At 50.5% G+C, this 25642-nt stretch overlaps 1 protein-coding gene across 2 annotated transcripts; it reads right to left on the reverse strand.

Moving 5' to 3' along the window:
- Window positions 1-4722: 4722 nt before the first annotated feature.
- Window positions 4723-25305, reverse strand: Dhcr7 (7-dehydrocholesterol reductase). Of its 2 annotated transcripts, none has more exons than XM_052763211.1 (9): window positions 25206-25305; window positions 21082-21241; window positions 18795-18886; window positions 17493-17715; window positions 14410-14500; window positions 13494-13707; window positions 11521-11725; window positions 9418-9549; window positions 4723-6085 (listed from the first exon to the last, which is right to left on the reverse strand). In XM_052763211.1, the coding sequence occupies exons 3-9, from the start codon at window positions 18878-18880 to the stop codon at window positions 5621-5623; spliced, it is 1416 nt and encodes a 471-aa protein (XP_052619171.1). In that variant the 5' UTR covers window positions 18881-18886; window positions 21082-21241; window positions 25206-25305; the 3' UTR covers window positions 4723-5620. The 2 variants fall into 2 exon arrangements, with proteins under 2 accessions (XP_052619171.1, XP_052619172.1); XM_052763212.1 differs by having other exon boundaries at window positions 21082-21209; window positions 25206-25274.
- Window positions 25306-25642: the final 337 nt, after the last annotated feature.

Genomic DNA, 25642 nt, shown 5'->3' on the forward strand with positions numbered 1-25642 from the left:
ATCTGGATGGATCTCTGCTTCCAGAAGGCTAGGATTAAAGGTGTGTGTGCCACCATGTTCTGGCCTCTATGTTTATCTAGTGGCTGTTCTGTTCTCTGAACCCAGATAAGTTTATTAAGGTGCACAATATATTGGGGAACACAATATCACCACAGACTAGCTTTGGGGTCCAGAGATTTTATTCATGTCTAACTGGACCTGAGGTGGCTCAAGGCACTTTGGAAATCTATTTCTTACAGTCCCATGTGACAGTGGCTGCAGTGGATCCTGTCCAAGGTTCCAGTTGAGAGAGGCCACAGACACACAGCCAGGACCTCTAGGCTCAGTAGACACAGTTGCTACTTAACCAGAAGCCAAGGCATGGGAACAGGTAGGGACAAGTGGAAGGCTTTCCAATAGAACTTTCCAGACTCTGATTCACAAGTCACAAGCCATTGCTAGAAGGATGGGTTATATCTCCCCCTCCTCACCCCCGCCACCTCGCGCTGTTGAACCTCCATGCAGATCTGGAAGATGGAATTCCATTTTGTGTTACTACAGTCTACTGATTACACAGGTCAGTGCTATTCTGGGTGGAGAGCTCTTCAGATAACAGGATTGCCTGCAGGTGGGTCTAGAGGTACCATCTTGGAGGCTGCTACAGAAGAGCCCAGAGCAAGGAGACTCAGGATGGCCACTGAGAGGAGAGGCTTGCCACCACAACCAGAGCTCTAGGGACTGAAATCTGATGACCCTCCACTGGCTGAGGGAGGAGGATTGAGAGCAGGTCCTCCCAGATTCTGCAGTTCCTTCCTGGCTTCTGGCTTAGCACGGCCCTGGGAGAGTTCTCAGCCAAGGTGCTGGAGCCAAGTAGCATGGCTGCAAAAAGGAACTGTGGCAAGAACAGATGAAGATAGAGGACTTGGAAGGCATCAGAGACACATGGTCTCAGTGCCCTAGGTATGACATCCATGACTCCTGGCTCACTCCTGCCTGCCTACCTGGAAAGGCAGAGGCCTGGGCCTCTCAGAAAACAAAATTACTCAAATGAAAGCCAGGAGCAAGACAGCTTTCTGATAACTAACATTGGTGGCTTGTGGAGGAGGCTGAGGGAGAACCAGATGGAAGCTGCCATCTCTGAGCCTCTAAGGGCAAGAACAATGGACCCCTGTGGATGGCTTAAATCACCCTTTGTGTGTGTGTGTGTGTGTGTGTGTGTGTGTGTGTGTGTGTGTGTGTGTGAGAGAGAGAGAGAGAGAGAGAGAGAGAGAGAGAGAGAGAGAGACAGACAGAGAGAGAGAGAGAGAGAGAGAGAGAGAGAGAGAGAGAGAGAGAGAGAGAGAGTTGGTGAAGGGGGGACCACCTCAGGTATTGGTCCTCACCTTCACCTTGTTGGAGAAAGGGCTCCCTGCTCTGTCCACATGCCTCTGGCTCCCATTTTAACTTGAACCTGGGATTATAGATGCTCATATCTGGCTTTTTGTGGATGAGGACTCAGGTCCTCAAGCTTACAGAGCAAACACTGTACCCATTGATCGCCAATTCACTAGGCTGGCCAGTCAGTGAGCCCCAGCAACCCACTGGTCTCTTGTCTCCTCAGTGGATTCCCAGCTCACACCACCACACCCAGCTTTCCTCATGTGGGTTCTGAGAATCAAACTCAGTCCTCATGGTTTCATAGCAAACACTTTACCAACTGAGCCAACTCCCCAGCCCACAAAGGCAATTCTTTTTAAAATATTTTAAAGCAAGGCCTGGAGTTCAGTTCCCAGCACCCACATGGCAGCTTACAACCATCTGTAACTCCAGTTTCAGGGGATCCAGTTCCTTCTTCTGCTCTCTGGGCACCAGACCTTCATTCAGTGCTCTTACATACTGTGGGAGTTTGAATGTAATTGGCCCCCATAATCTCATAGGGAGTGGCAATATCAGGAGGTGTGACTTTGGTGGAGTGGGAATGGCCTTTTTGGAGGAAATATGTCACTGTAGGGGCAAGCTTTGAGGTTTCCTATGCTCAGGATACTGCCCAGTGTCTCAGTTGACTTCCTGTTTTCTGCAAGATGTAGCACGCTCAGCTGCAGCACATCTGCCTGCATGCTGCCATGTTCTCCATCATGGTGAAAATGGACTGAACCTCTGAAACTGTAAGCCACCACCACAATTATATGTTTTCTTTATAAGAGTTACTGTGTTATCATGGTCTCTTCACAGTAATAAAAACCCCCAGACACATCCATACTGGCAGGATGCTCATACACATAAAATAAAAATAAATACATCTAAAAAAACTTTTTAAAACATTTTCAATCCAGAAGCCAGGCAAACAGGGGAATACACATCTGTAAGCCCAGGTCTTGGGGGCTGAGGCAAAAGTTTGCCACAGGTTCTGGGCCAACTGTGGCAGCCCGTTCTCGGGTTCTTCGTGGCTTTACCCAGCAGGTCCGCATAGAGGATGATTAGGACCACGGGCCTGAGTGCAGGTGTCTGAGATGGTTTGCACTTGGCTGTGCTGGGGGAGGAGGTCTTTTGCTCCACCCCTTGGCGTCTCTATAAAAACCCTGGGGCAGAGACAGTCGGGGCCCGTTGGAATAGGTTCCAGGCCTTCTGGAGGCTATCCTTTATTTTCTATCTGTTTATCTCCGTGATATTCTCTGCAATAAATCCTTCTATCTAATATTTCCTGCTGCTCTGACTCAAGAAAACTCTGGGGAACTGTGGGGATGGTTGGGTAAACGCCCCACAGCCAACCTAGACTACATGGGAGATTTTACTGTTTTAGGAAAAAAAAACTAAAGAGGAAAAACAGTGTATTATTAACAATGGCTCCTGTGCTGTGGAACAGATCTCAAAATAATGGTCCTGTGTGTGAGCACTCCATGCACTCTGCCCCAGGGCTCCTGGCCTGTCCCTTGTCGTAGGACTGGATGAAGACACCTACTTTTAAACCTGGTCTCAGCTACTTGCCAGGCACATTTTTCAGGGCAGATTGCTTCAATCCCCTCATCCCATTTGAGTCACCCAATGTTGTCACAAAAGGTCCGTGTAACCAAGGGCTCTCCAGAAACACAGACGTGTTACACTGCTGTGAAGTTGTGTTCCGAGGGTTGGTTGGAAAACAAGTTTGCAGATGTCTTGGCCCTGTTGCTGGAGATCCAGTTTTTATCTCAAGGGACAAAGGACAAATGATCCCTCCAGTCACTCTGATTGTACCCATGGTTTCCAACACTCAATCTCTCTGGGTCTGTCTGATGCCTGATGGGGTGTGAGGAGACTGTCAGGGTGCCTCTGGCCAGAGCACAGTTCAGCTAGCCCCACCTTGGAAGTACCACGAAAAGCCTGGTGGGAGGCTGTACTGAGAACTGTAGCTGCTGAATGGCAGAGGCTGACACAGTCTATGGTCCTGGGCTCTGTGGCTTACTGTCTTCACTCCAGAGGGAGTGGGCTTCATCTGTGGTGGCAAGGTAGGCAGGACAGACAGGCCCACAGCAGTCAGAGCTCTGGGAGTGCAGACCACAGCCCAGCAGTCACTGAGCACCAGAGGTGAGGCCACCTCTAGTGGGCAGCTGTTCCAGCTTTGACCTTGAAGCACTGCCCCTAGTAAGGCAGCAGGTAACTGCCACACAAGCCTATGACCTGCCCCTGGGTCATGACCGAGACGGGAGCCCTGACGACCTGAGATGCATACATGCCGGCTCTCTTGGCTCCTCATGATCCTGGACACTGGATGGCAGACCGAGTCAGAGTTCTCCAGAGAACCATGCTGGACTGCACCTCTCGCCTCTCCGGATCTTGTAACCAACCCCTTTACTGGTTGTAAGTTATCCCAAAATAAACCTCTTTTAACTACCAGATTAACTATGTGGAGTTGCCTTGTTAGTTCCCCGCTTTAGGCACCACACCAAAGCCCTAAACCATAGCTGGGCTCCCAGGCTAAAACAAACTAGAACCATATAAGCAATTGACAAGCACTACAGACATTTGAATCCAGGCCTCCTACCACAGGAGCTTAAATGTCTTTCTCCAGCAATACAGGAAGACTGAACTCTGACCTTCAGCACACACAGAGGAGGATGCTGAGGCCACGAGAGGGTGGGTCACCTACTCAAGGTTTTATAGCCTTCAGAAGGCAGAGCCAGAGTTCACAAGTACACAGTGAGACCTGGTATCTAAGTTTACAGCCACCATATCCCAGCATCCTTAGGACCTTGCTCAAGGGAGAAATGAAAGTGCCAATGTGTGGCCAATAAAGATGCCTGAAACCGCTGTGTCCACATTCTCAGACAGGCCAGGAGATCACCAAGTTAGGCTGGTGGGATCCAGGACTCTTTCTAGGAGCAGCTGTCAATGTTCAACCTGCTCTAACCGGAAGCAGACCAGCTGTGTCAGGGCTGTGGGCACCACTCACCTCTCATTCACCTCCGCTTCTCCAGAAACTAAAGTCCAGGCTCAGCCGTGTAGCTTCTGCATTCGTTTGAGGCAGCTAAACATGCTGGCTTCCTGTCACCGGCAAATGGAATGGATTCCTCGCCTCCAGCAAGTAAATTACCCAGCAAAGACCGGACTGATGGGGGATTACAGAGGTCTGGGGCACAGTTCATCCCGATACCCAATAGCATATGAAGCTTTGACAGTGCCCTGTGCACTGCTTCTGATACTTCCTGGGGTTCCATCCTATGCCGTATAACACCCCCCATCCCCACCTCTGGAACTGGTCAGGCCCATTCAGGAGACAGCACAGTGTGGCACATTTAAAAAGGCAGATTTAATAGAAAGAATCATCAGTAAGACTAAGAGGATCCTATCTAGTTTTACAGAATACCCTGAGTTTTGAGGGCCAGTATCCCTAATGAGAACGGGTCCCCTCCGCACCACTGGAACTCCTAGTGGGGAAGGTGTGGCTGAGGCCACTGGCTGGTGATACATTCTGGGTTGTCTAAGCCAAATCTGTTTACCCTCGAACCAAGTGTTTTGGGGTGAACAATAAGCACCTTCCAGGAGAGGGCAGGTGGCTAAGCTGCTAGGTGGGTGGGTCCTCAGGGAGTCTTGTCCTGGAAACTGTCTCATGTCACACAGACTTTAGCAGATTAGCCAGGGACTGTGAAGTCCCTACCACTGACTTTCCAGTCCACTGCCTGGCACTCCTGGGGTAAGAACAAGGAACAAGAACCTAAAGACAAAGCCTTCTTCCTGCAATGTCCTCTGAGCCCTCTGCTGATCAACACTGCACACTTCTTCAGACAAAAATGGCCCATGGGTCCAGTCCACCATGGCAGAACAGGAGGGGAAGGGGGCAGTGTCAAAATCCTTAGATCCCACATTGTCTCCAATTTTAACAGGACGGCCCAGTCCTGGGAGACACATGGTAAGCCTAAGCCATCTGGGCAACACAGATCAAGGGCTCCCAACATAGACAGACATGAAAGGGCCAAGGTCCTCTGCCCTCAGGATGCTCAACCAAGAAAACCACCAGTCTGCTGGAGGGTCAGTCCAGCTGCCACCAGACAGACACTGTTGGGCACCAGGCTCTCCATTTTCCAGATGAGCAAACTGACACCCCTGCAGGAGGAAGCCGGGATGCCAGCCCCCATGCATCCAACTCCACGCATTTGATAAAGCCTCCCTATGCTTCCCAGGATGGTCCTCAGAAGATTCCAGGCAGCAGGCGGTAGGGCACTGCAGCCGTGTAGCGCTCCCAGTCGCGGCCATACTTGTTGGCACAGCGGTGTTCGTCACGGAGGCAGCGGTGGGTGAGCAGGATAGTCATGTAGATGATGTAGAAGTAGGGGAGGAGGTGGCCGCCACCACAAGCCAGGCAGTAGGCTAGGCTGCCCATCAGATCCCCAGTATAATTGAAGTGGCGGGCCACACCCCAGAAGCCCGACACCAACAGCTTGCTGTGGTGTTTCTGCCCATCAGCTGATGTGTAGGAGCACTCGATGGCCTTGGGCTTCTTGCCCCAGATGAGGCAGCGTCCATCTGTCCTACGGAACAGGTCCTTCTGATGGTTGGTTATTCGGAAGATATAGTAACCCACCAGGCCGAGCAGCAGGATGCCCACAGCATTGGGAGTGGAGAGCTGCACAGGGTGGTACACCAAGTACAGGCCCTGTAGGGAGAGAGGATAGGAGGAGAGAGATGAAGGGTGGCCCATCATGGAGCGCAGTGGGCAGTAGTGTGGGCTGAGGAGGGCAGACCCTGCCCCTGCCCCAGACACATCACACCAGTTTTCTTTTCCATTAAGATACATAGGGCCAGGCATAATGGCACACATCTGTAGTCCCAGGACTCAGGGGGATGAGGCAGGAGGGCTGCAAGTTCAAGACCTGCTTGGACAGTTTATTAAACCCTCATCAGACCTCGTTTCAAAATAAGTAAGAGGAGAGGGCAGAAGATGTGGTACAGTGATAGAACAGTTGCTTAGCATGCCCAGGGTCCAGGTGCCACTCCAAGGACTGGCAAGCAGAGGGAGAGAGAGGGAGGGCAAGAGAGGGGAGGAAGAAAGCAGGGTGAATACACTCAGCCCCTCAACACCCTCCCTGGTTACAGGGTCTACTGCTTTCTGATCACTCGACTGACTGGGTTCTGCAGCTGCTGCATTCTGTGTGCCAATGAAGACAACCGTGTTTACATCATCACAAGGTCTAAAAACTGTCATTGGATCACCATTGGTTGGAACTGGTAAATCATTCTACTGTACAAAAGTAAAGTATACAACACATAAGATAATGTGAATATCGTGATGACAGCTGATTTTATTTATCAACTTGCGTAGACCACTGTACTCATATTTGGTCAACCACAAGTTGTGAGGATGAGACTAACATTTATTTTTTTTGTGTGTACATGTATATGCACTTGAGTACACATGAAGCAATCAGAAGAAAGTGTCTGCTGTCCTCCTCTGTCACGCTCCACCTTCTTCTTTGAGGCTGGATCTCTCCCTGAACCTGGGGCTCAAGTTTTCTTGGCTAGGCTAGGAGCTGAGAAGGCTCAGTCATCCTTCTGTTTCTGCCCTAGGGTTACAGGCATGCATGGGACTCCCAGTTTGTTCTCTGGGTGCTGGGATCTGAACTCTGGTCCTCCTGATGATGCAGCACACTCTTAACCCTTGAGGTTATCTCTCCAGCTGAGATTAACATTTAAATAAGCACTGAGTAAAGCAGATAAACACCCACAATGTGGGTGGACCTCATTTAATACATTAAGACCAACCTCCCTTGGGAAAAGAGGATGCTGCCAGCAGGCAGTCTTCGATCTTGAACTCTAACAGCAGCCTTCTCCTGGCTTCCAGGCCCCCACTGAAAGTTTGGGACTTACCAGGCCCCATCATCACCCCGGCTCCTGCTTATTCTGATCCTTGAGAGACCCCCAAAACAAATACAGAATAAAGAATATATCTGTATACACACATCTCATAGCCATATGGCTGTGCCTCAGAACACAAAGGCCAGGTTCCAGGACGCCCCCATGGACACCCAAATCCATTGTGCTCAATCCCTCCATGTGAGACAGGTACATAAACAGATGTGGTGGCTCTCACCCACAATCCCAGCACTCAGGCTGAGGCAGGAGGATAATAGCTGAAGGCCAGCTTTGCTTCACAGTGAGTGCCAGCCAGCCAGGGCTGCATAGTAAGACTACCTCAAAATAAAAACAGAGCTGGAGAGATGGCTCAGCAGTTACAGAGGACCCATCATCCATGTGGAGCAGCTTGCAACTGCCTGAAATTCCAGCTCCAGAGGTTCTAGTGCCCCCTTCTGGATTCTGTGGGCACCTGTACTCATGGGCATAAACACACACACACACACACACACACACACACACACACACACACACACACACACTGATAATGAAAACATAAATCTAAAATAATAAACAAAAAAAACAAGAGACAGTGTAGTGTTTGTCTATAACCTGTGCACATCCCCCTATAAACCTGAAGTCACCTCTAGATTAAAGAGATGCCAATTATCTACAATATACTATATAATAGAGATGTTTAATTGCCTATGTGAAGTCCATTAAGATGTAAATGCTGGCCAGGTGGCGGTGACCATGCCTTTAATCTCAGCACTGGGAAGCAGACAGGCAGACCTCTGTGAGTTCAAGGCCAACCTGGTCTACAGAGCGAGTTCCAAGATAGTCAAGGCAAGGACAGCCAAGTTCCAGGACACAGAAACCTTGTCTTGAAGAAAAAAAAAAAATGTAAATGCTGAACAAATGATTGTTAGATCACATTTAGGGAATACTGACACAGAAAAAAAAAAACCTCCATATTCATTCAGCACAGTTTTTTGTTTATGTTTTGAGATAGTCTCATGTAGCCCAAGCTGACCTTGAACTCTCTATGTAGCTGAGGGTGACTTTGAACTCCTGATCCTCCTACCTCAACCTCCCAAGAGCTGGGAGTATTCAAGAAGACCAGAAAGTTTAAAAAAAAAATACTTCCAATGCATGTCTGGCTTAATCTGTGGACCTTTCAACACAGAAGCCACTGTATCCTAAGGCTGAAACAAGGCCTGCTAGATAGAAAGACTTGTGTAAGTTCGGTCTCTGTCACCAGTTCACACACCGGTACTGCAGATACAATGAGGCGGCCCATGAGCAGGTGCCCAATCAATGCAAACACCGGACCATGTGAGCTGCTCATGGCTGGTGAGGACCTACAGTTAGTGAAAGTCGGGGGCTGACACCGTCCAAGTCCTTACTCTCCACCCTCCTCCTTGCTGGGAACTACCACTTTCCCAGCACCCGTGCATAGGTAGCCAGATCACTCCACAGCCCATGTCACCATCAGCTACGCAAGCAGCTGCCAGAGGCCCACCTCACCGACTCCCACCTGGAGAGGCCAACAACAGCCTTCTGTGCTGCTCTGAACTCCTTCCAGCCTCTGATGAGCAGGCACACTTCTACCATGGTGCGGACATAGCCGAGAGGTGGGGATTAGGACATACAGCCCAGCTTGAGTCACTGCTGGCCACCCTGATGGCTCTACCCTGCCTGGTTGAGCTGGGGGTTCTGCCCTGACTGCAGGATGACTAGGGACATGCTCAGATGGGTGCAATCCCAGGGCTTCCCAGACCTAACATGGTTCAAAAGCCATTCCACACCATCTGCTGCTCAATTTCTGTACAGTTCTCAGCAGCTCTCCAGGCCTTATGTGGGATAACTTTGCCCAGCCATGGCCACGAGGGCAAGGCTGAGCTTCAGTTGGTAGGCCAGGTGAGTTATATGCACTTTGGATACTTTCAGTGCAGAGTGGGTGGAGGATATCTGTGATACAAGGAACTTTCCCCTCATGGGAGAAGACACTAGTCCAGTGAGCCCCAGGGGCTAACACCTTGGCAAGCTCAACATACGTATCTGCTCAGGAGCAGCTGAAGACCACACAGTTAATGCCCAGGGTGGTCATCCTGTCCCAGCACCCTGGCTCCTCACCTGCAGTGTGTAGAGGTAGGGCAGCCACACGCAGTCACCCCAGCCCAGGTACCACCCAAAGTGGTCATGGCAGATGTCAATGGTCTTCAGGTACCAGGTTTCATTCCAGAAGAAATCTAACACATAGATGGCCTGCAAGACAGAGACACCACTGTTACCATCACAGCCCCATGCAAGGGAGGGACGGGGGATGGGCAACTGGGATGTTGTGAAGTAACGTGACTAAGTCGCTGTGGGGCTGGGAACAATCATGGGGTGGAGGGGCCACTGTCCGTCAGCAGGAGGAGCTCCCAGCTACGGCTCCCACTGGTGACATGAGATGTGGAGCTCAGAGCAGAGGTGACTCAGGATGGAAGGGCTCAGGGACTGTCCCTGGGATGCTGGCCCTGAGTGATAGACACCAACAAAGACATCCACAGGGTGAGTGTCCCAGCTTTGGCCCCTGTCAGCTGCCCCTCAGAACCATGACACACATAAGGTGTCCAAGAAGACTGAGGTCCATTCACAGAGATGGGCAAGAAGCAAAGACCCTGCTTTGCTTTGTCACTTCCCATCTCAAGGGAACATGAGGCCATAAGCTATGACTATGGCTGGGACACCTAGGGAGCCTTCCAGAGACTCCAGACTCATCACTAAGGTGTGTTAGCCACAGTTACATAAGCAACAGCATCAGAGCACCCTGCCCTAGCATGTCCCTTACAAGTGGGGAGTGGCACCTCACACAGGCATGCTGGGATTTGCCTACAATACCCACACACAGTCCCTTGGCTGTGACGGGAAGCTGGCCCGAGGAGCCCAGACCCAGTGCTCTCAGGAAAAGTGGGTCTCTTCTGCATCCATCTCTAGGCCCCAGCACAGAAGGAGCCTCACGGAGGACCACAGAGAAGACTCCTCCCAGAGGCCATGATCCTGGCCATATCACCTACTCCTCAGGTCCACAGGTGCAAACGACCAGAGCCGGTGGAAGGCAGGGACTTACCCCATCCAGTCTGGTCCTACCCCAGCACAGTTAGCCTGCCTGAGCTGTGCCCAAGGCCTCCTGCTGGCCTCCTCCCCCTCGGCAATCATTCTCACCTGGCACCCTGCAGTCCTGCTGGACACAAGCTCCAGGCCACATCCCAACACCACTGGGCATTTTTTCTCACTACTTCTTTTGTTATTACTGTTTTGTTTTGTTTTTTTCCTTTTCTTTTGTACATATGTGTATGCAGTACATGTGTGGGGACACATATATATGTGGATGCATGTGCCTCGTGTGTGTGTGTGTGTGTGTGTGTGTGTGTGTGTGTGTGTGTGTGTATGTGTGTAGGCCAGAGGTTGAAGTCTTCCACTTTATTCATTGAGTCAAGGCCTCTTAGTCAAACCCAGAGTTCACTGATGGCTAATCTCACTAGTTAGCTTACTCTGGAAATCCCCTACCTCTGCCTTCTGAGGCTGGAATTATGGGTGGGCTACCACATCCACCCAGCATTTACATGGATTCTGGGGATCCTAACCCTGGCCTTCATGCTTTTAGGGGAAGTACTCTAACCACAGAGCCATCTCTCTAATCGTGTTGTTCTTGAAACAGGGTCTCACACCCTGGTCCAGGCAGCTCTCAAACTCAATACGTAGCCCCCAGGCAGCCTTGAACTCACAAGAATCCTCCTGCTGCAGCCTCCTGAGTGATAACTGCTCAGGAGTTGATGGAAATCCCCAAAAGGGCCCATGTTGGTCCCACCTGGCCACAAGCTCCCTAGTTTTCAATGCTCCAGACAGAGGCCCTTCCTCACCGTCTCAGCCTCTCCCACCCGTGGACTACACAGGCCACTGCTTGTGCCTGGAGTATGCCTGTGGTCTCCCTTCTCTAGCTGGTTAACAAAAGCCCATGTACTCTCAGATCCCATCTGAGTGCAGTCCCTAAGGGCCAGACGGCATGGTGTCTACCTCGTCCCTCCTGGGGCTAGCACAGTAGCAGTATGGCATCCATATAAGGGTAGATTCTCAACATGTGCTCACTGTGGCCTGGAGGGGCCAGCTCCGAATGGATGGCATGCTGAGAAATCTCCCAGAGCCCAGCAGGTATGATGCCCACCCTCCCCAGCTGTAAGCACACTAAGTTACCTGTAGGACATTGACCAAAATCATAGAGTTGGTCACATGGCCATGAAGCTCCTGCTGCTTGGCAGCAAAGGACAGGTTGATAAGGGTCCAGGCCACGATCCCTGGGCGTCCATTGAAGAACAGCTTGAAGTCAAACCACTTTCCAATGCGAGGGTTGAACTCAATGCCCATCATATAGTTGTAGAAGAAATTGCCTGTGAATTTGCTTAAAAACATCAACAAAAGATACATTAAAATTTTGTTTTAGATTTATTTTATGTATATGAGTGTTTTACCCTAATGCTTGTCTGTGCATCATATGTATACAGTGTCCTCAGAGGCCAGAAGAGGGCCTGGGATCCCCTGGAACTGGAGTTATAGACAGTTGTGAACTGCCATGTGAGTGCTGGGAATCAAACCCAGGTCCTCTACAAGAGCAGCCAGTGCTCTTAACCACCGAGCCATATTCCCCACCCTCCAACGTCACATTTAATCAAATTTAATTTAATGTGGCTCATCCAGCTTTGTGGACACCAGTGTTCAGGTGCTGGCAAGTAAAGGAGGCAGCAAGGGTGCAGCCATAACCACAAAGTGTCCACGGAGGGGAGAACGTGGCAGTCCTTCCCTCAGCCCCACATCCACATTTGTTCTCGCTTAGAGTACACAGTGCACAGCAAAGACACAGAATAAGGATTAAGTGGCAAGTGTCCCGTGCTCACAGCCTAAGCTCCAGGGCCCACATTTCTCCCTGCTCCACAACTTCAGTGACCACTCATGGTCTTGGTCACCTGGGCCCACAGCAGACTCCTTATTCTAGACTAGGGCAGAGAATTAGCTGAGATAACCTGGGTGGAGACCCTTCCTAGGTATAGCCTACTGTGCACGCAGAGGGATTATTGCTAGCTATGACAGCAGGTTCTCATGTCTACTTCCCACCGTCAGGCTAAGCAGAAAGAACTAAAACATCAGTCACATCTTCAAAAGCAGCAACAGCCCTGGAAGCCACAAAGGGCAGTACGGCAGTAACCTGCAGGGCAAGGTAACACAAGCCACACAGCATCCTCATCTGAGTACGGTTCCCCAAGCCAAAACCAACAGCTAAGGATGGGATGTTCTGTTTTCATCTGGATCCCCAGACAAAATTAAGAATTCCAGAAGACCTCACCAAATATCTGCTGATTGGTACATGAGTGGATGGAGGGACAGATGGATGGATGGATGGATGGATGGATGGATGGATGGATGGATGGATGGATGGTTGGGTGGTTGGATGGGTGGGTGGATGGGGAAATATATAGATGATTGAGTAGATGGATGGGTGGATGGGTAAGTGGATGGATGAATGAGTGGATAGGTAGATGGAAGGGTGTATGGGTATATAAGAGGGTAGGTAGATGGATAAATAGATATATGAGTGAGTGTGTAGTGGGTGGATGGATAGATGAATGGATGGGTTGGTGGGTAGGTTGATGAATGGATAGATGGATGGAGAGATAGATGGGTGTATGGGTGGGTAGGTGTATGGAAGGTTAGACAAGTGGTTGTGAGGGTAGATGGATGAGTAAATAGATGGTAAGTGGGTAGATGGATAGATGAACAGATGAGTAAATGGATGGGTAGGCAGATGGGATGGAACTGATGGTTGGCCTCTAACCCAAAGTTTCCATGAGAATGCTTCAAGCAAGCAGGGATCTCCTGGGAAGCAGTGATGATAAAAATAACAAGATTCTTTTCCAAGGCTAAGGCTGTTTCACAAGAGATAATCAAAGACAGAGGCAATGATCTACCTCTGCCTCATCAGAAGCTGTCCTTCTGGTTTAGCTGCTCCCATGGCAGCCTTGGCTGCCTCTCAAGCAAGAAAATCCAGACTTCCAAAAGGCTGATCCCAGATCTCACTTCTCAAGGCTTCTCAACTTATCTGCATGGGAGCACACAACCCTGGGTGGAGGTATCTACCATCCATTCTAGGCTTGACCAGTGACTAAGGAACTTACCAGTCTTCCACACTGGTGGGGAACAGGTAGCCCTTGATCATTGCGAATGTGGACACAGCATAGCCCAGAATGTTGGCACACCATAGCAGTGGGATCCAGTTGTCAAAGATGATGGTGGGGGAGAACCAGGATAGGAGGTAAGCGTTCAAAAACCAGAGGAAGTGAGTAATGAGCCAGGCTTGCAGTCCGTTCACCTCATACTTGTTTACAACCCCTGCAGGATCAAACAGAGCACTCTCGTTGGATCACATGGCCTGGCTGTGTACCTGCCTCATGTCCTACCTGCTCCTTGACCTCTGTTGCTTTAGACCCCTGGCTGGAGCCCCCGGGTACCATTCCAGAAGGAGGGCATCTTCTGTTGCATACCCAGGCTTTCAAGCCAGTGGCACCCCTCACACAGTGAGAAATGGCTGCTCCTACCAAAGCCAGAGCGGGAGACCTCTACAAGTTGCTTTTCATGCTCTTTAGGTCTGTGAGGTGTTAGCAAGGTCAATCCAGTGGCAGGTAAGGCAAGGCCAACCCTATGTTCTCCCACACTCCACTTGTGTCTGCCGCGGTGTCTCTGAGAGCTTTCTGCTAGAGAAATAGGCGGGATTCCAACCCATGCCATTAGTGGTATGAAGCTGGGCTCCCTGAGGGTTCTTAGAGATGACCCATGGGTTAGTGGTAGGGCTGGGCTTGCCACACCACTGTGAAGCAGTGGGACTAGAGGCCAGCAGAATCAAGGAGTGCATTCCTGAGTGAGGAAGAAGCCATGTCTATGATGGCACGGATGTTTCTGGAACCTTGCAGCCTAGTGGACGACATCCAAACTAAATTAGTTCTTATCTGGGACTCAGTGTGGAAGAGCAGCTCTGGGAGCCAGGGACATGAGGTGGCCAAGGAAAGACACCTACCAACGGAGGGGAAAGGTTACCTGCTGGAGTTACGGCACCTTCTTGGACACCTCCCACATAGCCCGGCAGAAATCTGTGGCAGAAGTCAGGAAGCCAGGAATAAAGGAGCACCTGAAATGGAATTTTAGTCGGAAAGATTGGCAGCCTGCAGGGGATAGCTGTATGATTTGACCTGGCCTGATTTTACTGGACAGATATGAACACAAGACACTGAGTTATAGTGCTCCAGGGGCTGGTCAGGCTTCCCAACAAATGTGTAAAAACCTACTCCTGGCCTTGTAACCTCCCAAGTCAAACACATGGGTCCTCCCAACCCCTTTTCAAGGCCATTTATAGACACTGAGGTTCCATCCACACCCTATGAAGCCCACCCTTTCAACATTACCGTTCAAAGTCATGTAATAGATTTACAAGACCAGGCAACCATCACTACAGTCTGATTTTAAAACACTACCAAAGAGAGCCGTAGGAGTGGGGAGAAACAACTTCACTGGTAAGAGCCTGGCTGCTCGTCCAGAGGGCATGGATTCAATTCCCAGCACCAGCACCCACATGGCGGCTCACAACTGTCTGTAATCCCAGTTCCAGGGGACCCTATGCCGTACTCTTCTGTCCTTCACCGGGCACCGTAAACACACAGTGACACACATACCTGTAGGAAAAACACCCACACATAAAATAAATAAATCCTTTGTTTGTTTTTTGAGACAGGTTTTCTCTGGGTAGCCCTGGCTCTCCTGCAACTCAATTCTGTAGACCAGGCTGGCCTCAAACTCAGAGATCTGCCTGTCTCTTCCTCCCGAGTGCTGGGATTAAAGGCATTTGCCACGACCACCCAGGAAAATAAATAAATCTTTAAAAATGTTTTTTTAATTTTAAAAAAGGAAGCCCTGTTTCCATTGTCAACTGCTTCTCATCCTTCTTCCGTGCTCCTGGTAACCACCAATCTTTCCAGCCTGTGGATATGGTCTGGACACTTCCCATGAATGCGATCACTCGAACGGGCCTTGGCATCTTCCGCTTGGCACCTGTTTCCAACACTGGTCCAAAGAGCAGCCTGTACCAGAGCTCATTCCTTCCTACAGTCTAAGAGTATTCCACTCATGGACAGACCACATGTTATTTATCCTGTCCTCAACTGGACGGCGGGGCTGTTTGTAGGGAAAAGGGGCTGGCTAAAGAAACCCAACCTGACCCTGGAGCCCAGAACTAGAAAAAGATGGCCCAGATCAGGGCAGAAAGAAACACAGTTTGGCTCAGTCAGATCAGAGACATCTCTGAGCCTGGCCAACTGACTTGTGAAACCAACCAATCACAGAGCAGGATACTAGAACCCTGGGCCCAGGGTTGACTCCACCCCTAAGACTTCCTGTGTAAACCGCCCTGCCTAGTAAGTAAGAAAAAAAAGCTGTTCTCTCCACCCTGGTAGAGGCAGCTACTCTCCTGGACTCCTCCTTCCCAAATAAATCTTTCTCAAAAGAGTTTTGGGTATGAAGACCTTCATTCACTAGTGCACAGAAGAACCTTGCTGGGACATCCCATAGTGGGTTGAGCAAGTGGGAAGCTGAACAGAAGAACCTTGCTATGACATCCCATAGTGGATTGAGCAAGGGGGAGCGAACAGAAGAACCTTGCTGGGACATCCCATAGTGGGTTGAGCAAGGGGGGAACTGAACAGAAGAACCTTGCTAAGACATCCCATAGTGGATTGAGCAAGGGGGGAGCTGAACAGAAGAACCTTGCTGAGACATCCCATAGTAGATTAAGCAAGGGGGAGCTGAACAGAAGAACCTTGCTGAGACATCCCATAGTGGATTGAGCAAGGGAGAGCTGAACAGAACAACCTTGCTAAGACGTCTCATAGTGGATTGAACAAGGGGGAGCTGAACAGAACAACCTTGCTAAGATGTCTCATAGTGGATTGAGCAATGGGGGAGCTGAACAGAAGATCCTTGTTGAGACGTCGCTCAGTGGACAGAGCAAGAGAGAGCTGGTAACACTGAGGCGGAGGAGATTGCAGCTCTCCAGAGAGGAGCAGGATTGCTATATCCTTCAGGGAGATCATCCCCCACCACACCAGGTATAGCCTGACTTTCCCGAATAGTCAGGATACCCTTCCCTGCTGAAGCAGTTCCAGACCTGACTCTCCTGAGAAGTCAGAAAAATTTCCCTTCCAGAGCTGGGCTGCTTCTTTGCAGTTCCAGCCGTCAGAGCTGTGCTAAACAGCTCCAGGTGTCCAGGACACCTTCAGGGCAGAGCTGTTGTTCTAAGCAGCTCAAGGTGTCCAGGAGACCTCGCCCTCCAGGGTTGAACTGTCTCCTTGCAGTTCAGCCATCAGAGCTGTCCTAAGCAGCTCAAGGTGCTGCCCGACTCCCTAGGTAGCCAGGACACCAAACCCACAGAGTTGCAAAACATGAACCAGTTTACTTATACTGTTTCTTTGCTTTGGCTGTCATGACTCACGCTATCCTTCTCACCCAAAGGACCAGGGGAATGAAAAGGAGGGGGACCCTGGAGCACAAAAGCTTGGACCCTGGGAGAAACAAGACTCAATGCAAAGTTCTGCCTGGGGAAATGCAAGTTGATCTGCATTCCATGTGGTTTCCTAACAACTCTGTCCTGGGTGTACACTTAACAACACACCCTGTCCGACATCCAACCTATGAAGGCTGCTTCTGCCCAGTTCAGGTCAGAGTGGCTGCATCACAGACAAAAACACACTTGACCAGGATCATCTGAAAACCTGTGGGCGGAAGCAGTAGCCTTGGGTTTACCAAGAGTCTACCTAGAACACCTCCTGCCAGGAGCTACTGTGAGAAAGATTCCAGCTGCGTGTAGGGTCTCCCTAGGCCAGCCTACGCCCTCCCAGGCAGTTTCGTCCACTGCCTGGTAGGGCATGCTGCTGAGCTACAGTCAGGTGCCAGAAACCATGAAGGATACAGTATGACACACATATGCTTCCTGCTCTGTGTATCTGCTTTGGAGATAACTGCTACATCCCGAGAATATGAGCATCACTCTGAGTCAGAAGACTGCATCTCAGACAAGACCCTGGCAGCAGAACATGCTCCCCGTCCACTGCACCCCAGCCCCAAGGACTGACCTGGAAGCTGACCCACAAGGTGTAGAGTTGAACAGCTTTAGCTGTCACAGGTGGCGTCTTGGCCCAGATGTCTGCCAGATTAGCACGGCCGGTGGCTATGTCCACTATGGGGGTGGTCAACGAGCAGCTGTACTGGTCACACGCCATGATGAAGTAGTATACAATGAATGGCGCAAAGAGCAGCAAGAAAATGACGCTGGCCAGGGAGAACCAGTCCACTTCCCTGAGAGAAGGACAAAGGGCGGTCAGCATGAGGCCTCCTGTTCTCAAGCCCAAGGAGACTTACAGACTTCCTTCTGTCCTTTGGAGCCCATGACGGGGCTTTCTAAGACACCTTCCCAGCCCTTGAACCTCACAGGGGTCTCTGAAATGTCTCTCCCATCCCTTGGGCCCTATAGGGGACTCTGAGATTCCCTTTTTCCCCTCAGACCCCATGGTGGGGTACCTAAGACACCCTTCCATCCCTCTGAGACTCTCTTCTGTCCCTGGAGCCCTCCGATCCCCTTGGGCCACATAGGGGTCTCCAAGGTGTTCTCATATGTGTGGGACTCTCCTTTACACCACTCAGAACCTGGTGGGAAAGAGTATCAGTTCAGCAAACCCTCCAGCCAAGGCAAGTCACTCAGGCTGCTCCTGTGTCATCACCAGAAGGTGTCCTATCTGTGGCCACCAACAAAAAGCCCAGGCATGAGCACAGGGAACTCTTCAGGACCCTCAAGGCCAGGAGCTTCCCCAGTCCTTAGGCAGGGAGGATACTGAACACACAAGGTACTCAAGTGCTCAATGGCAGAGCACCATGACACCAACACAGGGCCCCTAGGTTGATGGCAGGGCTCCAGATGACCCTTATGCCATCTGAAATACCTGGAATCCTGGCAGGGTAGGGCAGAGGAAAGTCACACACCTGCCCTCATGTGATAGCTGATAAGTTGCATTCAAAACATAGTCATGGTGAAAATAGCTTGGCAAATTACCTTTAGGCCGTGAGCATGGGGCACTTACGGATCCTTTCCCTAAGATATCTCAGGATATACACACAGATATCTCAATATACAAGGTGGGCGGGGGGAGTCAGACACGAGACTATTTCCAGCCCCAAGCACTTCAGACAAGGGATAGTCTACCCAAAATGGTTTCAAGGTCTTCTTTCCAATTCTTTATTTTGTAGAACAGGAAACAGCTTAGCTTTCATTTGTCTTTAAAGAAAATAATGAATTTTTCCTACGTCCATAACATCCCTGAGGCTGAAACCCTGGAGATCCCAGGTCACCCTCCAGCTAGTAAAACACATGAGCCCCTTACCAGGCCCGGCCCCACTGTCCTTGAGATTCAGCCTTGCCATTCGGACTCTTGGTTTTGGGGGCGTTGTGCTGGGATTCTGAAGCCATCAGGTCCTGAGGGAAGAAGAGGGCTTTAGATTCTCCCAGAAAGACAGACCCCACCAGGACTTGAGCAGTGACCAGAACAGACGACGATTTTTACAGCTTCTCAGCACCTGATCACCCATACCAGATTCTGGGGTGGGAAGCTAGGGGAAGAAGGTGCTTCAGGCACACTCCCGTCAAAATTTTACATGGTGAGAGGTATTTTGTCACATAATGTGAGAGCTGCAGCAGCAAGTCAATCCAACAGGGAAACCTCTGCAGAAACAGTGGAGCAGAAAGAGACGGGCCCCTCTGTTCACCCCAAGTCTGGCTCCAGGCTCTCTGGGCACTCCCTGCTTACATCTATAGATATATATAGTAGAATCGATATAGAGAAAGAGAATTGCCTCTGGCTGGGGAGAGCTTTTGCCTGCTCACAAGCCTAAGGACCAGAGTTTGGATTTCCATGACCCACACAAATCCCAGGTAAGCATGGCAGCTCATCTGTAATTCTAGCCTCAGGAAGCAGAGACAGGGTCCCCAGAGCAAGCAGGCTAGAGGTTTAGTCTTTAGGAAAGATTGCCTCCTGCCTCAAGGAAAACAGAGAGCCACTGAGAAACTCCACAAGGACGCGTGTGCACACACACACACAAGTACACATAGATAAAGAAAAGGGGACAAGGGAGAGATCTACCTCAAAGAGGTCTTTGCTCTCTGGCGATTCTGGCCTCAGAACCTGTGCTGCCTAGATATGCCAGCCTGCTTCTAACAGCCCACCCCCAGAAGCTGTCACATTGCTTCTCGCCCAGCAGCACACAATGCACGTGGCATATTTGCAGTCCCATGCAGCAGGCAATGGGGCCCCTATCTCCTCCATCTCTGGTGCCTACACTTATGACAGTAAACCCAGGGCCACGTGCCCACATGCCTTCCAGGAGGCTCAACAGAGGACGCTGGCATTCTTCTGGCCCTGACTCACAGATAAGACCCAAGGATATAAAGCTTGGCACCAACATTACTTTCTGGTAATTTAATAGGTTGGAAAATTGAAAAAGCCAATGAGGAAAGAACTTCAGACCTGAACACCAAAGACACTAAAGAAGGCTGCCCACAGAGTACACATCTTTCTGTCTTTTGGAGACAGGGTCTTACTAGTCTGTAGCCTAGACTAGCCCGGAACTCACAGCAATCCCTCTGTCTCAGCCTCAAAGTTGCTGTGATCCACCACACCTAGCAATAACATGCATCTTCTAGGATGAAAAAAAAACAAAAACAAACAAAAAGCAAGGGCTGACGAGATGATTCGGTGCCTAAAGGTGCCTCTTGCTGAGGTGGACAGCCCGAGTTCAATTCCTGGGACCCAGGTGGGAGAGGGAGAGAACCAACTCTTAAGGTTGTCCTCTGACCTCTGTGCACTATGGCATACCCCCTCCCTCCAAAAAAAAAGGAAATAAAATGTGATTTGTGCATACGAGGCTCTACCAACTGAGCCACAGCTAGTGCTGAGCCAGGCCAGCAGAGAGCATGTGACTAGTGCTGTGACTCAGTTGGTAGAGCCCAGCATGCACAAAGCCCCGAGTTCAATCCCCAACACCACATAAACTGGGTGTGATACTGCACACCTGCAATCCCGACACACAGGAGATGGAGGCAGGAGGATTAGGAGTTCAAGGCCGTCCGAAACTACACAGAAAGTTCAAGGCCAGCTTGGTCTACATGAGACTCTGGAAAAAATACAATAGTAAATATTTTAAATTTATCTGGAGGTCATGTATCTGGCCATACTTCTGTCACAGGCACCAAATTCTGAGGAAAAAAGTCCAGCCTGTGCAGGGCAGCTGGGTAGAGGGGACCAAGGGTAGAGGGGATCCTTTTCAACTCTCGAGCCTCACAGAACAACTGACATGTGACTGGTGCACTGATTTCTTCATTTGGGGGTGACTTTTTTGAGATTTTATTTCTTATGTGTATGGAGACTGCATATATGTCTGTACATCATTTGCATACGGTACTCCCAGAAGAGAATGCCAGGTCTCCTGGAACTGTAGGGAGTTCGAGATAGTTGTGAGCCACCATATGGGTGCTGGGCATCAAAGCCAGGTCCTCTGGGAGAGCAGCCAGTACTCTTTGCCACAGGGCCACCTCTCCAGCCCCTTCTTCAGTTTTTAAAACAGTGCCTCACTGCCGCGGCCCACGCTCACAAGCATTGTGAGCAACACACTCACCTTTGACCTCTGGGCCAGAGGTTTCACAACAGAATGGAGTTGTCTTTCTTAGAAGTGACTTTCAAAATGTCCAGGATCAGAAGTCCCCCAAGGTCTGCTCAATCCTTGTCCATATACTGAGCAACACTCTGCCAGAGAGGCCACAAAGTTACCCAAGGAGCTGAAATGTCAAGGTCAAAGGCAGATAAGGATCCACACTGCAGGTATCAAGGCCACTGCTAATATCAAGCAAAGGACAAGCTCAGGCTTGTCACTCAACGCTCAACAGAGTCTATCTAGGGTGACTGAGCCATGTCAGCGGAGAGCATGGAGGGCTGTGCTGCAGTGGGTGGATGGAAAGTTTCATAGAGGCTCAGAAGTGCTGGACCCAGCACAGGCAAGCCACAGACATTAAGAGATTCTCCTAGGATGCTGACAGCTCTACCTGCACATGCAAAACCATTCTGACACTCCCTGGTACCATCCCTTACCCTGGAGCTGACACATTCCCATGGAACACACTAGAAAGCCACTGATGCCAAAAACACAGAGGAGCTCAGAAAACAACCTGTACTGGGAACCAGTCTCTATGGGAATGCAAGAGAATTGGGGACCTATTGAGTGTCCCATGGCACATAAGTCTATGTCCCCAAGGATTTGTGTTGGTCATCGTTATAAAAGATAGATGAAGAAGGTTCACTGGTGTCCCACTTGTTAAATGAAACCAATGGACCAGGCACGGTGATACATGTCTTTAATCCCAGCACTTAGGAGGTAGAAGCAGACAAAGCTCTGTGAATTTGAGGCCAGCCTGGAATACACAGTGAATTCCAGACCAGCAGAGCAACAACAACAACAGAAAAGAAAGGAAGGAAGGAAGAAAGAGAGAAAGAGAGAGAGAGAGACAGAGACAGAGAGACAGAGAGAGAGACAGAGAGAGACGGGGAGAGAGAGACGAGGAGAGAGACAGAGAGAGACGGGGAGAGAGACAGAGAGAGACAGGGAGAGAGAGATGGGGAGAGAGACAGAGAGAGACAGGGAGAGAGAGACAGGGAGAGACGGGGAGAGAGAGAGACAGAGAGAGACGGGGAGAGAGAGAGAGAGACGGGGAGAGAGACAGAGAGAGACGGGGAGAGAGAGAGAGAGAGAGAGAGAGAGACAGAGAGAGACAGAGAGAGAGAGAGAGACAAAGAAAGAATATGACTCAGGTCAAGGTAGCCTGGCCACACAGCAACTGGAAAAACATCCACCAAACTAAGGCGATGGGATGATTTCAATGACACTTCAGGAAGAGAAAAGCAAAAAGTGCTCATGATGAACCTCCACGCTGTAGAGCTGAGGGGAGGGGCCGTGAGTGGTGCCAACCTGTAAAGGAAACCACTGCTACCAGGATGGTTGGTTGTGAAAGCAGAACACCTGTGGCCTTGAGAGGTGGCACCCAGCACAGAGGAAGGTGGCAGGCCTGTCCTTCTGGATGGCCATGTGAGCTTGATGTGTAGCCAAGAATGACCTTGAATTCCTGACTCTTCAGCCTTCATCTCCTAAGTACTAGAGTTATAGGCGTATGCCACCACAGTTTTTAATTACTATTATTTATCTATGCTGTGGAGGGGAGCATGTGTAGAGGTCAGCAGACAGCTACTAAATCAGCAGAAAGCACAAACCTATGGTGTTGAGTCATCTAGACTAACATTCCGGTTACTGGGGCATGGCAAACCAAAACAAATCTTTCAGCATCTCTCATGGTTTCTGCAGGTCAGAAATTAGGGGAGGGATGGGCTGCAGGGCTGTGTTATGGCAGCAGCCAGCTGTACATTAGAGTTTTAGATGCCCAGATTCTCCTCCCACAGGCCCATGTGGGCTGACTTGGCCTAGCTCATGGGTGGCCTCGAGCCAGTGAGAGCACTCACAAGGGCAGTTGCTGGGGGAAGGGGAGCCCTTCAGATCTTGCCTTGGAGACCCTAGTAGCCACTGCTCAGTCATTTCACATCCTGAAGGGGCAACAGGAAGGTCCGGCTAGAGGAGCTACTGCTGGGGCTGTCATGGGATGACACAGCCTGTCACCAGCAACTACCAGCCATTCAGCATCTGCCAAGAGCCAGGTGCCCAGCCTACCTGAAGAATGAGCAATGTTACACCCACCTACACAGACGAGACTCCAGGGAAGAGGAAGGCACGGCAATACATTGGCTGCTAACACAGCCTAGGAGACAAGGCTGGGTCTGTTGCTCCACTTTGGCACACTGGGAGTCTGTGAAGTAATGGCATGGCTAACTTTGCATACCAGATTCCAGGGATCTTCCATGTAGGGAGACATCTATGTTGCTGGAATTTTCCAGAAGCAATAGGGTGTCCAATCTGGAGATTTGTTAGCCCCAGGTGTGGTGTTGGATTTTAAGATGAAAAGGTAGGAAATCCTGGAAATGGGTGGGTGATGAGAAACATGTCCACCTGCATGGACCGACAGGAATTTATCCTGGGAAATACTCGGGGTGGTGGCAGTGGGCAGATGCAATTACTTTTTGTAGTGCCTTGTACAGACATGAAAAGTTATGTCACACCCACTGACAATCACCAGAGAAATCAGATGCTCTGGCACCCAGTGCCACAAAGAGCTGGCTCTGCAGGTGTCAGCGGGGCCAGCACCTCCTATATCATGGAAGGAACCGGAAGATGAGAGGTTCCATTTGGGTCCTCTGAGAGCATTACAAGTCGGGACACACTGGGTTTTCCTCCCTTTTTCTAACAGACAAGCTTCTGTAGCTAAATGGCATCTGTTAGTCTACTGTGCCCCACCACTTTTCCCAGGTCAAGTGAGGCTGGCTTCTGGAGTGACCCAAGGCTGCAGAACTCTGGTCTGACTTGTCTTGAAAGTTTGGGGTCCCTGTGGAGGAACTGCAGTTCCTGGAGGCCCCAGAAATAAGCATGAGCCCAACGAGGAAGGAAATGACCTGACACCCTGATCCCTGATTCTTTGGAATAATTTCTGGTTCTACCCAAAGCTATAGGTTCTCTGCTTTTCAGAAGTTCCAAAATATCCATCAGATGTGAAACCAAGTGTTTTCTCCTCCCTCAAGTCCATCCCAGGCCTTATTACCCTCCCAGGTTGTTCACAGATTTATTATTTACACATATCTATTGTTCCACTTTTCTGTCCAAAAGCTTTTTTGTTGTTTGGTTGGTTGGTTGGTTGTTTTACCAATTCTTTGGTAGCACAGCCTTACTCTACCCTGCTCGGTGTGTACCTCTTCCTGGCATGCAGACCCACTATGCCCATCGGCTACTTTGGCTCTTTGTTTTGTTTTAAGGAGCAGTTTTAGGAAGATTCTATCAAAAGTAGCTCAAAAATTAAGGATGTTCTGTTGTTTGAATTCGTCCTCTGAAAACCATCTTGATCTTTAGTGGGGTGGGGGACTCTCCACAACCTGGAGAGGCCAGGTATGCCTAGAACTTCCCAGGACCCTCATGCCAGCAGGTAACCCATCTGTCTCCTGGGAGAATAATTAGAATCATTCAAATCCTCCTGAAAAGATTAACCAAGCTGTATGTACCCTGGGGTAGGAACAAGGGCCAAAGGGTGTGTGTCTACACTTGCCCCTCTACATCTGAGCATTCGCAGGTCCCCGAGGGAACTGGGTCCTCATCCCACAGGAGATGGCTGCCTCTCCTAGCCACAGGCCCCAGCTAAGCAAAGCAAGGTCCACCGCCATACTTACTCGCAGGTTCACCTGCCCATCTGAGCAAGCATCCCCTACGTCCCCCGACCCCCAACCACTGGGCCCACAGTCCCCTTCCCCTAGCACACATTTCTCCAAACTTGAGCACACAGCCCCCTGTCCTGAGCACACGCCCCTGATCTGCACACTGGTCCCTCGCCTGAGCAAACGCCCCCAAATCTTCATATTTGTTCCCCAATCTCCCCAAAACCTGTGCAAACGCTCATGCCCCCGTCGACATACACATTCGGATCACACGCACATCCTCCCATCTCACACACCGCCTCTTTTCCTGAATACTCACCCCCCCAACCCCCGCAATCTGTACATACGGCCCCCTCTCCTGCACTCTCGAAGCCCCCCACCCTCTGTCTGTGCGCACAGTCCCATTCTCGCCCTCTGTCCTGGTCAGTGCACACAAAACCTCACCTGCTTGCGGGGTTCAGTCGGTTGACCCACGCTCTCCAGCCGAGCCCCAAGTGTCTGCCTGAAGCCCCGCCCCAGGTGACGTGATATCATGGGCGACCAATTGGGAGTGGATTTCGAGAGCCGCGCCCTGCGATTGGTGAAGGCGGTGAGCTGACTCGGAGCCCACCGGGACCGCCAGTCGGCCGCGGCGGGCTTGAGATTGACAGCAGGGCCGGCCCCGCCCCTCCCACGCCCCCAGGGGTGTCTGGTTCTTCCCCGCTTAGTGGAAGAAAGGATGCCAATGTGGATTCCACAGCGCAGGCTCCTAGCCCGCCCCTCCAATGCCTCAGTTTACCCTGCTGCAAAGCTCCCACCTAAAGGCGCATCTGGTGCACAGAATAACAGATGCTGCCATGGCGGTGGGATCAGGAGATCAGACCAGCCCCTCAAGAAGGGGG

Source organism: Peromyscus californicus, unplaced genomic scaffold (genome assembly GCF_007827085.1).
Source record: "Peromyscus californicus insignis strain IS unplaced genomic scaffold, ASM782708v3 Scaffold_4__1_contigs__length_199733344, whole genome shotgun sequence".
Taxonomy (NCBI): domain Eukaryota; kingdom Metazoa; phylum Chordata; class Mammalia; order Rodentia; family Cricetidae; genus Peromyscus; species Peromyscus californicus.